Source organism: Hermetia illucens, chromosome 1, assembly GCF_905115235.1.
Source record: "Hermetia illucens chromosome 1, iHerIll2.2.curated.20191125, whole genome shotgun sequence".
NCBI lineage: Eukaryota > Metazoa > Arthropoda > Insecta > Diptera > Stratiomyidae > Hermetia > Hermetia illucens.
Window position 1 is genome coordinate 155,589,413 of NC_051849.1, and position 12,784 is coordinate 155,602,196.

General features: G+C 44.7%; 1 protein-coding gene across 1 annotated transcript in view; it reads right to left on the reverse strand.

Annotated features, from left to right (window-relative positions):
• LOC119650354 (uncharacterized protein DDB_G0281025) overlaps nucleotides 1–9,596 on the reverse strand; it is a 386,565-nt gene extending 376,969 nt beyond the window's left edge. Inside the window, exon 1 of the mRNA XM_038053040.1 lies at nucleotides 6,757–9,596. Coding sequence (XP_037908968.1) covers nucleotides 6,757–7,647 — 891 coding nt within the window. The 5' untranslated portion in view covers nucleotides 7,648–9,596. The remainder of the gene's footprint in view (nucleotides 1–6,756) is intronic.
• Between the last annotated feature and the right edge of the window lie 3,188 nt (nucleotides 9,597–12,784).

Below are 12,784 nucleotides of genomic sequence, written 5' to 3' on the forward strand. Positions count from 1 at the left end.
CATAACTTGCAGTTCCGAGCTTGCAGAATAGCCACAACTATGGAATTCAATTAATCAAAGCATTTGATAGACATGCCTCCAGTTTTGTACGAGTGGGTCATAGAAAGGATGGAACTGTGGAAAATGTCACCCTATCTGCAAAGGCAAGATCCAGTGTCGATGTAGCATAAACCACAACAAAGTCTCGGTGCTCGTGAGAAAATTCTTAGACGAAACTGGATCATTTTACAAGTCCAACCCTCAATCCGCTGTATTCCATTACACCTTCACTACGCGTGACTCCTGCTCAGAACCGTTCTCAATAACTCACATTTCTTCCATCACAGGCATAAGCAGAATTAACAGTGGAAGAAATGCTATGCCAGCTACTTCTTCGCCACTTTCTTCTTCGCCTCCATTCGAGCAAGCGTCTGCCGTCGTTCAATCATCTCCAAGAAATCATCCATACCTTGAATAATTGCAAAAATACCAGTTAGTCCGTCAGCTCGTCATTGACTCCAGTGCAATGCAATGGCACAACAACGGAAAAAACGGACCTAAGGAAGATGCGAACAAAAAAAACCAATTGCAATTAGTAACGTGGATACGCGCGGTGTGAAATGGAGCCCTGAGGCGTGAGAAAATCATATCCGAAGAAATTGCAAAGAAATGCCGGGTACCGAGATAGATATCAGAGCGAAGTGTTTAGCCAGTTTAGCCACTAGCCACTCGGTGCGTATCAGGCAAGTGCCTGTGCCTAATTAGATGGAAATTCATAAAATGCATGGATTAAGGCTTGATTCGTTACGCGATACGACTTCTTGTTTGCAATCCAGCCGTGCAACAATTCCAGGGAAGAATATATTAATTAAGTGCTGTTGAAGGCGCCAGCGGATTAGATTGTCTGGGTGTCACTGAATTAATCCTGGCGACTTAAGCTGTTGTCAGCAATTTATTAGGAATATACGTAGTGAAGGACATCGATTGATTACAATTTTTCGATACCATTATGAGATGATATCGAAAATAAATTAGTTTTCTCAGAAACAATAAATTACGTTATTTATCCTTGGAAGTTTTCATTGGAAATTATGATGTGACCAGCAGTACAGATTACTGTGCTCACCTACAAGATCGGTGGGTACAATAGCTATATAAGTGGAGATTATCTCTGGTCCATATATCAATGAAGTGCTGGCAATATGCCTACGATATAGGCGTGCCCTTAAAAACCCCAAAAAACTTTAATTTCTCCTGAAATTACTCTAGTGTTTGATGAATACCCAGACTTTTCACGTAATACGAAAAAAGGATATTAGCAACTCATGAACACTACTTGTGAAAGTGCATTGAAATAACAGCGATCTTGAGAGTCGCAATGAAGGATAATACAATGGTCTTATTGCAATCTGGATGACGATTTCATATTTCTAGTTTAACCGAAAATACCTCGCCATATATAACAATTATGATAACATTCAACCGTCTTTCTCGGAATCACATCTAAGTTAAATGAAGTAACGTAGATACCAACAGAGTGCTTTAGTAACAACAAACTCTTCAGATAACACCATATCATCAACCATTAAGGTATGTGAGGACAATTCTACCAAAGACTAGAGTTTATTATTGAGACAGCCTCAGAAAGAATAATGCTGATCATCATTATCGTTTTCTTGCAGTCCCAACCTGCTCATCTTTTTACCACATCCAAAACCGTTTGGTGATAGTCGAAATACACATATATGTAGATCCCATAGTTGCTCGCTACAAACCTCTATATGGGGGTATCCATTGCCACTTCCTTCTGCTGATCAACAAATCCACGAGTATCCCAGCGTCATTGTCTCAGGCCAGCGTAAGCCAGTAACATTTCCCTTCGGACATCGTGAGCTGGCGTAATAGTCTGAAGTAATGCACCAATACCCTACAAGTCTTCACATTACGCAATCAAATCGACAAATACACGTTCCACCACGAAGAAATCTGTGGAAGACATGCTCTCCACTCCAGTGGAAATCCTGCATAATATTCAACCCGAAAGGAAGAGCAGCAACTTTCATAATGGAAGAAACTCGGTCTGTCAGTCCTTGGCATTATTGTTGAAATCTTCCAGAAAATGGAAGAGTAAAGTATGTCAGAAGCAAACATCAGGGCAATTCCCGCCTACCGCGTGAGAAACATAAGTTGATGACGTGGAAACAACTGGTCTAATACTTACACGCAGACTCCGATCACCGTCAACCTAAGAAGGTGACAACGAAGGATAGTACTGCGGAAGAAAACGAAGCTTGTTAGGAATGAGGACGTAGACATTGCGGCACCAGCAGCGATTCATCAGCATGGATGAGACGTGGATCTATCACAATGATCCTGATCCTGATTGCTGCAACATCCGCTCTATTCACCAGGTTTAGCTCCCTCTGACTTTTGGGTGTTCCCACATCTCAAAAAATGTTTACGTAGATATCGATTTTCATCAAATGAAGTGGTAATAACTGTCGTAAACGGATATTTTGCACATCTTCCCCAGAAAAATCTGCAGGAACGGAATCCTTTAATTAGACAATCGTTGGAATATGTGTAAGGAGATTGCACAGAAAATCAAGTATAAATTCCCTTTTTCATATACTTAGTCTAGTAATCATCGATATGTCCAAACCAAAATAGGTTTAGGTTTTTAAAATCCATTGAACTAAGCAAATCATACTTTGGCTTATCAACAAAATGTCAAAACCAACATCTAAACCATTTTAAAGTTAGCACAATTTCAGAATAATACGCGGTCGTTCGACATCCACTTGATCTTAAGCCATTTAATTGCTGATTTTGAAAATCAAGGATTATTTGTTAGTCAGTTTATTTTGCAGTGATCTACGCAGAAATGTAAAGTTTTCATTGAGCCCTATGCGAGGCATTGCGCCAGTTTTCAGCAAGATATTTTCAATACCTCCAAGATTTTCCCGAAAGCCTAAAGGACTTGGCAATCAGTCTTTCAAGCGAAAACAAGTCGGGAAAGCGGAAGCTGGACGCTTCCGGTATGAAAGGTTTTGTCTATTTCTTTCCTAAAGAGATTTGAAGGTGCATTTCGCCCAATAGTATGTAGCACGTAATATATGCACATATTCTGTGAAAATATCCACTTTTAAGTGATATTGGCATTCATAGTCTTTAATTTGCACAGAAGCGACAGCTTTGACCTAGTATAACTTTGTTAGTAATATTGCGACTTTCACCAAATTTGGCAGGATCATGAACGATAACCTACATTGCTGCAAAATTTCGTAATTCTAGGGTGTCAATTACTAAAAATTATAGTAATGTACTATTATTAACTTTATCGATATGGAGGGTAATTCAGAGCCTAGGCACCATAGTTTCCGAGAATGAATTCGTTAAAGAAATGATCACCTTCAACCCCCGCACTCTCCACCTTCTCAACAAATGTCAAAACTAAGACCAGCTTCGAAAAGTACTAACGAGAATTTGATACTCCATATGACTATATTTGATGAAAAAAAATGTACCCCCCTATTTGCATGTATGGAGGCCCCCCTTAAATTCGACGTAAAAGCATGTAACTCACTATATGCGTGAGCTTCCACAGTTCCCACGCTTCTACCAAATTTGGTATCAATCGCTACAACCGTCTCCGAGAAAAATACGTGTGACGGACAGACAAAAGGTTTCCCGCTTATCTTGCAGCTATTGTCAACAACTATTTACAAGAACGGAGGCTCTGGTATGACACTGATGACAGACCCCAGAAGTACGTTGTCTCTGCGGGTGTCCCACAGGGCTCCGTACTGGGCCCACTGCTGTGGAACATAATGTACAACGATGTATTTAATTTTCCCCTTCCGGAGGAAGCCACGGTGGTGGGCTACGTCGACGGTATAGCGCTGGTTGTGGTCGCAAAGCACCTCGAATATGCTGAGTTATACTCATGCGAAGCGATCATAGCTGTTAAGGATTGGCTAGAGAATTCTGGTCTGATACTTGCGGAGAAAAAAACGGAAGCGGTCCAGAAATTTTGCCGGTATTCAAATCGGGAATCATATCATCACTTCTAAGCCTGCCATCAAATACTTGGGAGTGATGATAGACGGGAGGCTTAGCTGCAAGCAACACCTGCAGTATGTTTATGACAAAGCATCCACTGCAAGTGTGGCCCTGGAAAGGATGATGCCTAACGTGGGAGGGCCACGGCATGCTTCCAAGTTCCTTAAAGCTAGGGTAGTGAGTTCGATCCTACTCTATGCAGGTCCAGTTTGGCAAAAGGCATTGCAGGTTACACTTAAAGCTAACAAATTTAGTTCAATCTATAGAAGAACAGCCCTAAGGGCGTGGTCGGCATTCAGAACTGTCTCAGAGGATGCTGCATTCGTCATTCGTGGAATGAAGCCCATTGACATCTTGGCAGACAAGATGACGAATATACATAATGCGCATTCTATCTCTGCTTTATCGCAGACGAAAAACGTTGAAAGGAAGAGATCTCTAAATAGATGGCAAGAGCATTGTGAACGCTCGGGAAAGGGTCGGTGGACATACAGGGTCATCCCTGCCATCAAGGAGTGGTTGGAGACACGGCACGGTGAGATTAATTATAACCTTACTCAGTTTCCCACGAGGCATGGAGGATATCGCCAGTACCTGTTCAGGTTTAAACTATATACCTCACCCGATGGAGTCCCAGAGGACCTAGAGCATGTATTCTTCCACTGTCCAAGGTTTGTGGAGGAAAGGAAGAACCTAGAGGAGGCTCTAGGAGAGGTGTTCGTACCAGCGAATCTGGTGCGAACAATGTTAGCATGTCAGGAAGAATGAGATGCGATCAACTCCATGGTCGTATCTATCCAGAGCAAACTGCGAAAGGCAGAGGAGACTAGAAAAGCGCGGTTACGTACGCCGCGTAGAGACGAAAGGGGACCAAACTAAAATGAGTTGACTCCGCCCCGTTATGTAATACCGTACGGTGGTTCCATGGGGATTGGGGAAAGTCGAGGGTGGTTTTAGTGGGTAAGAATCCCATACGCTGGCGTGTCCAGGCCAGTGTCTTTTGAAGACTGTGTGTTTACACAAAACCTTGAAAAAAAGAAGGAACAAAAATAAATAAACCCTGAACCCCAAAAAAGATCCTTCTTTTCAGTCTTTGATCCAGTCAGAAAAATTAACACGCTTTTGATATTTTTTCATAATGTTTTCTTAGAATTTTATTTGAACTAAAAACATAAATAATGTATTTGCTTTTAATGCTAACCACCTGCCAAAAATTGACCCGTCTTGAGTCGGAAAAGTTGTTCGGCCAGTTTTTGATCCAAAAGGGAACAGAACAGATGGCGTGAGATATGGAAAAATCTTTCATCCGAACTTTTAGACTCTGCCCTTGAACACTTTCGTAATAAGGCCTAGGGTTGTTTTGAAGCAGTGTGATTCAACCTTGTCGCTCTGATCTTTTCAGTTGAACTGCTTCATTTACGCGATGAAGCTGGCAATTTATAGCTCCTGCAATATACCCTGCTAGAACTATAAAGCGCAAATCTGTCTTCTTTGGATGGGGTTCCTGCTTGACTTCCGACATTGGCATTTCTCCTGGAGCCACCCATTCTTTTGTTTTCTCACATCACGACTCGGTACAAGAAATATTGCTTGTGTCCACGTGCAGCTCGGTGGCGACTGAGAGGCAATTTGAAAGGGTTTTTCTTCCTTTTCTTCGTTGAACTCGTGAAGTATGCATGTTACCAGTTTTTCGGCTGCAGCACGACTGCAGCTCACTTTTTTGGGGAAATTCACCACCTGTTTGGTGACCTTAAGACGATCTTCGTCAAATTTTGAACAACAACCTCGCTGCCTTTCATTACCCAGCCTGTTCCGAAGATTAAATTGGACCAGACCAAATGTAGAAAAAATCTTTTCTACAGATGGAAACGAACGCATGACTTTACAAGATGATGAGCGCGATGTAGAATTCACCTTACGAGCTATCATCAACGACAAAAATCCCGAAAATACAACGACTTTCCTTTGCGATTCGTCAGACAACGTTGGGGGAATCCTTTTTTCCGGTGCTAGACGGAAAAATTGTACGCAGAATCTTGAATAAAGTCAGCTTCTTAGTGGTAGTCCGCAGGACTGGTTCCGAAATAGCCCGCTGGTGAATGATATAATACTTTTTAGTGATTTTATTCATCATTCCGTGCGAAATCATTGCATACAACGAGTATTACTAATGGAAACAATAGTAGTTGTCTTAGAGAATTGGCAGTTAATAAAGATAAAATCCATAAATGGTGGAGATAAATAAAGGCAATAAATAAAGATAAATTTGCTATAAATATAAAAAAAATTAAATCAAATAAAAAATCTGTCAAAAACGGAAAAATCAGGATTTTTATCAACCCCCCCAAGTCGCCGTTTAAAAGCATGATCGATGCAACCCTTCCATGACCGCGAACAGCTGTTGCAATCGTTTCACATTAAATTCAAGTATTATAGTCCAAGGAAAGAAATAATTCATGCCAATCGGAGCTCCTAGTTCCAAATAAAAGCAAAGTAAAATGTGAATTCCACACTGAATGCAAATACGCGTACATATGGAGCAATCACGTTGAAATGCCAACGTCATTGCGATTCCTGCGCCGGAATAAAATGAATGGGCAAAACGGCAGAAAGTAGCGCACATTTACCCACCAAACTGGGGAGATCGAGCGATGACGAATGTTATTTTGCCTTCGCAAAACAAACCACCGCCAGCCCCAATAAACAACCACTCACCTTTCTTTTCAAGCACGCATCTCGTCGCTCCTGTTGCTCCAAGTCCCGCATCTCATCCAGCATCTTTGCGTATTTCTCGCGATTATCAGCATCGAACGCCACATGTAAATAATCACGCCAATTACGCGAATCGAATCCCCAGTGACACGTGCGATTCTCCTTTTGTCTGTGCACGTGTCCCACGAATTTCTGCGGCGTAAACATCAGATTACACTCCATGCACATAATACAGGCCGGATTCAAGTAAGTTGTGTAGAGTTCGGGAGTGCAGATCCCGTCGCATTTGCCGAAGCATCGATGGTAGACCTTGAACGAGATGGCACCCTTGGGAATGTCGATGTTCGACGCGCGCATTTCAGAACGATGGAGGAGCGCGCTGCACAGTCGCTCGGCGTTGGTTCGCGTTATTAGGCCACTGGCCTTCACGTCGTCGGGCAGGATCTTGGCCGCTTTGAACTCCATCAACTGGCCGGGGGTACATTGGGAGCAGAAAATGCGCAGTTCGTCGAAGATCCTGTTGATCTGGTCGAGCGAGAAGTCGTTGAGGACGTTGTTCAGAAATTGCGGCAGGCACAGGCGCATCTCGCCGCCCAGCAGGAAGCAGCCAATGGGCTTGCCCTCAAGTTCAGTCTGGTAGAGCTCCCCGCGTCCTGGGTCAGGGGCCGTGAGAATGGGCTGGGGGAGTTCAGGGGGCCGGAGTGGGATCGGGGGAGGATCGACGGTGTCTATGGGCTCGGGAGAGCTCAAGGGCTCCTTTTTGATTATGGTTCCGAGGGAGGAGGTGGGGCTCTGGGTGGGTAGTGATTGTCCGGGACCTTGCAGACTGTTAGTCGCACTGTTTTGGTACGTTTTCAGTACCGTGCGAATGGTGGGCGTGACGAATTCCGTCATGTCGAAAAAAACCAAACTCTCTCTGGGGAAAGATGACAAACTCAAGGTTCTGTTGAATGGATGATTGCGATTTTTGGCAGCTATGGTTCCTGCGTCAAATTCTGGGTGCGCTTGGGGTGGCAAGATGAAGCGGCCTCTCTGCTCCCGCTCCGTGAACTCCGCGCGATCAATCGCTCTTGGATCGAGAAAACAACAGCTAATTTTAGAAGCCAAATGAGCGTGTAAAAACCGCTTTGCTCCTGCGGAGACAGTAACGCAGTCTCGTCGTCCAAATCCGAAATACCGACCGAAATTAGATCAAGACACGGGCGCGCGAACGACACTCATGTATCGCACCAGCTCCACGGGAACAAGACGGGGGTCCGCACCAAATCAGTGTAGAAACTCAGCGAATGTGCGGAACGCGCGGCGGGACGTTCCTCTGGCCGTCAAATATTCGCGTGGAGCCCCGAGGAATTTGTTCTGCACTCCGACCGCACTATTTTCGTAACGATCCGCCGGCGTAGGCTTCCCGACACTTTTGGCCGATTTTAAGTATTTCACTCACTCAAATCCTCCTTTTCTGCACTTTTTACGGGCACCGAGGACCGTGGTCGCCGTTGGAGGCACTTGCGGCCACTATCTTTTGCTCCCGCTCCGCGGATTCCCGGACAGCTTTCCTGCAGCTGTTCTGCCAGCTTCTAGTCAATCGCTATGCAAAGAATCGAGAACGGAAGCAGCACTAATCTGGATTTGGCCACTGGCGGAGCATTTTCTCGCATTTTTACGAGCAATTCGGGGGACGTTGAGTACATTTTCTTCACTGTCGCGGTTGGGTGTCGAGCGGGCACTCGTTGGTTGTGAAAAGCGGTACCAGGCATTCGAGGACTTCTAACTGGAGCACTTGCCTTTGTCGACAGTTTGCTGGGAAGACGGGGTGGAGGCCGAACGCGGTCATACGTAACAACAAAACACTCAGATGTCAACTTTCGCCCGTTTCCCAATTCTCGCGACAACACGCAAAGCAGGCGAAATCTCTTACGCAACACTGAAAACTATTTAAAAAGCACTTCTGCACGGAATTCGCGAGCACACACTGCCCGGAGAGGAATGCGCCGCAATTATTTGCATCCGTTCCTGTTTCACTGCACAACTGATTGCTTCCCGCGGATTTCACTCGCAATCCGAGCAATCCCCAAGGGCGAATTGCACTTAGCCGAGGTCCCGCCGGAAGTGGCTGCTCCACCGCCCGGGCGGCTACCCTAAGGACCAAAGCACGAGGGAACTCGACGAGGGCGAGACTTTCCCGGAACCGGCGATGGCATTGCACTAGGTCATTCACACCAGGACACTCCAGACAGTCGGGAGGAGCGCTGCCCGTCCTCCGATCCGGTTGCGGCACTTAATCCTTCAAGCGTGCACTCGCACCGGGGGCCTTTCCAACTTCCGTCACTTTTCCCAATTCCAGGTCCGCGGACCTTCGAACACCTCAAAATTCACTTATCTCGCACTTTTGGACTTGGCTGCTGCTCGGACAGCGCGCGCCGCTCACTTCGCCCTTCGCTCGGCGACACAATCAAAACAAAACGAGATTTTTGCACAATCCCGCGACGGCACAAAATTCGACGCACTGTGTGTGTTCCTCTGGTCGCCGCCGAAATATTTCCCTTTTCCACTTCCTCCGACAAACGATTGGACGCTCGCAAACTCGGGCGCGCACACAAAAGAAATTCTACAAACAATTCTGGAAACGTTGCCGGTCAAAAATCAAATTATCGTGGAGTCAAGCAGGCGTTGAAATAGTGGTTAAAAAAGCGCCCGGAAAAAAATTCGCGACCGTCTGACAGACTCACAAACGACAAACGAACGCCAGACACAACGAACGAACGCTACGCCGACATCTCTCGTTGCGATTTGACGTCGCTGACGGCTTTGTCGCCGACATCGCGCTCGAGACAACCGAAATGAAATCAAAACAGACGCGTGGCATCTCGCTCTGGCCTACGTGGTGTTTGCCGGCAGCCGCGCTGCTCGATTTGGGTAGATTTGCAATAAGACGTATGTCGAGTGTTGATGGTGCAATGAAATGGTTGTATGGGTAGTGGGTGATGTGTGTTCGTCTCACTCTTTGCAGTTGTCAGTTTTTGCAAGTTGTCAATGGCGACGAATTGGAACATTTTCCTTGAAAATTGGACGGAGTAGATGATTTTTAAAGAGTTCTAAGGATTTTCCCGGAGGCGGTTGCGTACCAAGAGACTGTTACACACAGGTTGATGCTAAATGATTTGAATCAGGAATTCGGTTTTAGCTTATTCGCCGTTCAATGGAAATCTCAATGAATGTTAAAATAACATGGATAGGTTGTTCGCAAATGGGATGCATAAATACTAGACTTTGGAAAAAAGTGGACATCGTCCGCTGAATTGAATCTTCTACACATTTTATCTACCTGATATTTTCCGTGGCTTTATTTTAAAAGTAATTCCTTGAATAATGACTTCCGAACAGTTTAATATTTTATTTCATTCTTAAAAATTAATTTGGAATGAATTTTTTTATTAATAATTTTAGAATAGTTACCGAAAATCCTCTCTAATGGAAGATATTCCATCTTGTTTTTGTCGAAACATGTATGTATGTAGCAAATGATGAGAAGAAGCCAAGCTTGAACATTTCCACACCCTTGTTACGGCTTGGTGATTTTACACGAGATACGAAGGAATCTGTCTGCATGTGGACGTAACCATAACCCCCAAGTAACTCCCACTAGAGGGCCAACCGCAAATGGCCAGACCGAGAAAACATGCCTCAGGAATTCTTTTCAGGTATATAAATTCGAAGGGCTACCCCGGTTCCTATGGTACCAGATAATTTCTGAAGCGAGCTCATGGCTGAAACCTTTTCAGATGAGTCCCCATTCCATATCGGGTCTGATCATTTAGGGCCTTAGAGAATTCGCCTACTACATCGCGACCAGCAAGTCAATGTGAATACAGCATTTCCGGGTGCTACCATGGGGAGGTTCTGGGTGATGATTTGGTCGACAGTACTATTGCCCCGTCTACCTTTCCAGTGGCATAAATCTCGACCACATCATAGCCACTTCTGAATTCGAAACCAGGATGTGTGGACGCCTTCATTCGCTGAACGTATGGTTCCCGGGACGGTAAAGCAGAAAAGCAATCTATACACCTTTGAAAAATTACTCTTGGCAGTCCTCCCTACTCTCGCGAATTAGGTGGTGTTCAATTGTAGTAGCTAGTGAGATGGAAGAGGAAAAAGGGGAGTTATTAGCTCAAAGAGGTCGTACTCAATCTTTTTGGCGAGAAAAACAAACCAAACCTAATATACAGGATGACTTCATTTGCCAGGATTCATCAGCATCTCTCTGAAATATTGTCCGGAAAGAGCTTCTTGTGTCTGCATTGAGTTGCTGACGAATCCCACCTCATCTTGCACAACAAGAAAAGTGTGATCGGCATCGTCCGCCGCTCTATTATAGAACACGCAGTCATCTTGTGCAGGTAAAATTGCCATGCCCGCTTAGAAGGTGTATAGGAAAATAATTAATCTAGTAATGTTTTCAATGCAGTCAAGGACCAGCTTGCCATTTGCCTCTCGGCTCGTTTTTCAAAGAGCAAACATCTCATGTGAGTTCTATCTTACGCTTATTAACGCATTTGTATTCCTTAACATTCCCGCGATTTCATCACAGCCGACTCTGTGCGATAGGTAAAGTCCGCCATTTTGCACGTTCGTAAGGTGCTTGCTAAGATCATTAACCAACCAATACCTCCACGCCGTACAATATAGCACGAATTGCGCTGCACTCATGAGAAGACGTTTCCTACTAAAGGTGGCATCATCAACTTTTCCACCCCACCCCCATTCGTCAGGCCTAACCTTCACACTTATAGAGTAGAGAGTGGTCTCTCAATTAATCTCTCCAAATCCCCCATGGGGAGAGCATCACCTTCCAGTGATGTGGAAAAGTTTCCTCCTTTAAGCAAGCGTTTTGATGCGTGCCTCCTCCCGGCGACTTGAACGCTGGGGCAGATGCCATTCTTTCAATTGCACGCCAATGTCTGCCCTCCACCAACCAAATATGTGGAAAAGTGACCACGGTTGGGTTTTTTCGTTATCAAGTTCGTAACTAAATTTCCAAGACTGTCAGCTACAGCTTGTACATGCCCAGCACTGGTACGTGGAGAGATAGCGTCGATATATCAATAGTCGCTTGCCGCGAAGTCTTTCCGAAATCATTACCTCTCCACAGATGATACCAGCCATTCTAACGCAAGGGTTACGTCAGAAATACTTCCTTTCCAGCTTGGACACGGGAACCTTGCCTTGGATTCGATCTTAAACGGGTCCCATCCTCAATGTTACCTTGCCCCCCCCCCCTCCCCATTCATAATACGTTGTTAGATAGACACTAAAAAGCGTCATCTCCAAATACTGAATCCAGGCAAAATTATCCCCCTGGGCCTTAGCATTGAATTCGAATTCGGGCAACATTTCGAACTGAAATTGTAGCAGCACCTGTTGAGTCAAGATGCCAAATGACTGGGCCCTTGTTTCGATATTGATCGGCTACCTTTCCTGCGTATTGTTTAGAAACTTCCTCCACAATGATTTTTTTAGCCTCGGGAATTCACAGAAATGCCTATCCTGATTTGACTGTATTTGGTCATTCACGTTTAATGACATCTGCCACTTCCATCTTTTCTGTAAAAGCAACTTAAGGGATAGAAATTTGTGGGAAGGCGTGGAGGAATTCAATGAACGATGACATCTTTCCTCAAACACCTCGACTACACTGATGACATCTGATTGCTCTCTTATCCGGTCATCGCTCTTGGACAAATTGCTCTACATTTGGAAAGATAGGCAAGTAGAGTCGAGTAAACACCAATAAAACCAAAATTGTCAGTCTGATGGCTCATCACACCCTCGTTATCTGCGTTAATAGGCAAAGTATCAAAGCATTGATGAATTTGGATATCTAGGAAACGACGTTTCTACCGACGGTGGCACCGAATTGATTGCTGCTCGACGCAGTAAGCGCGCTAGATCCGCCTTCGTTGCCTTGTCTAAAATTCTGGAAATGCAGTTATCTCAATATATAAAGTTGAGACTGTTCTCTGCTAATGTTTTT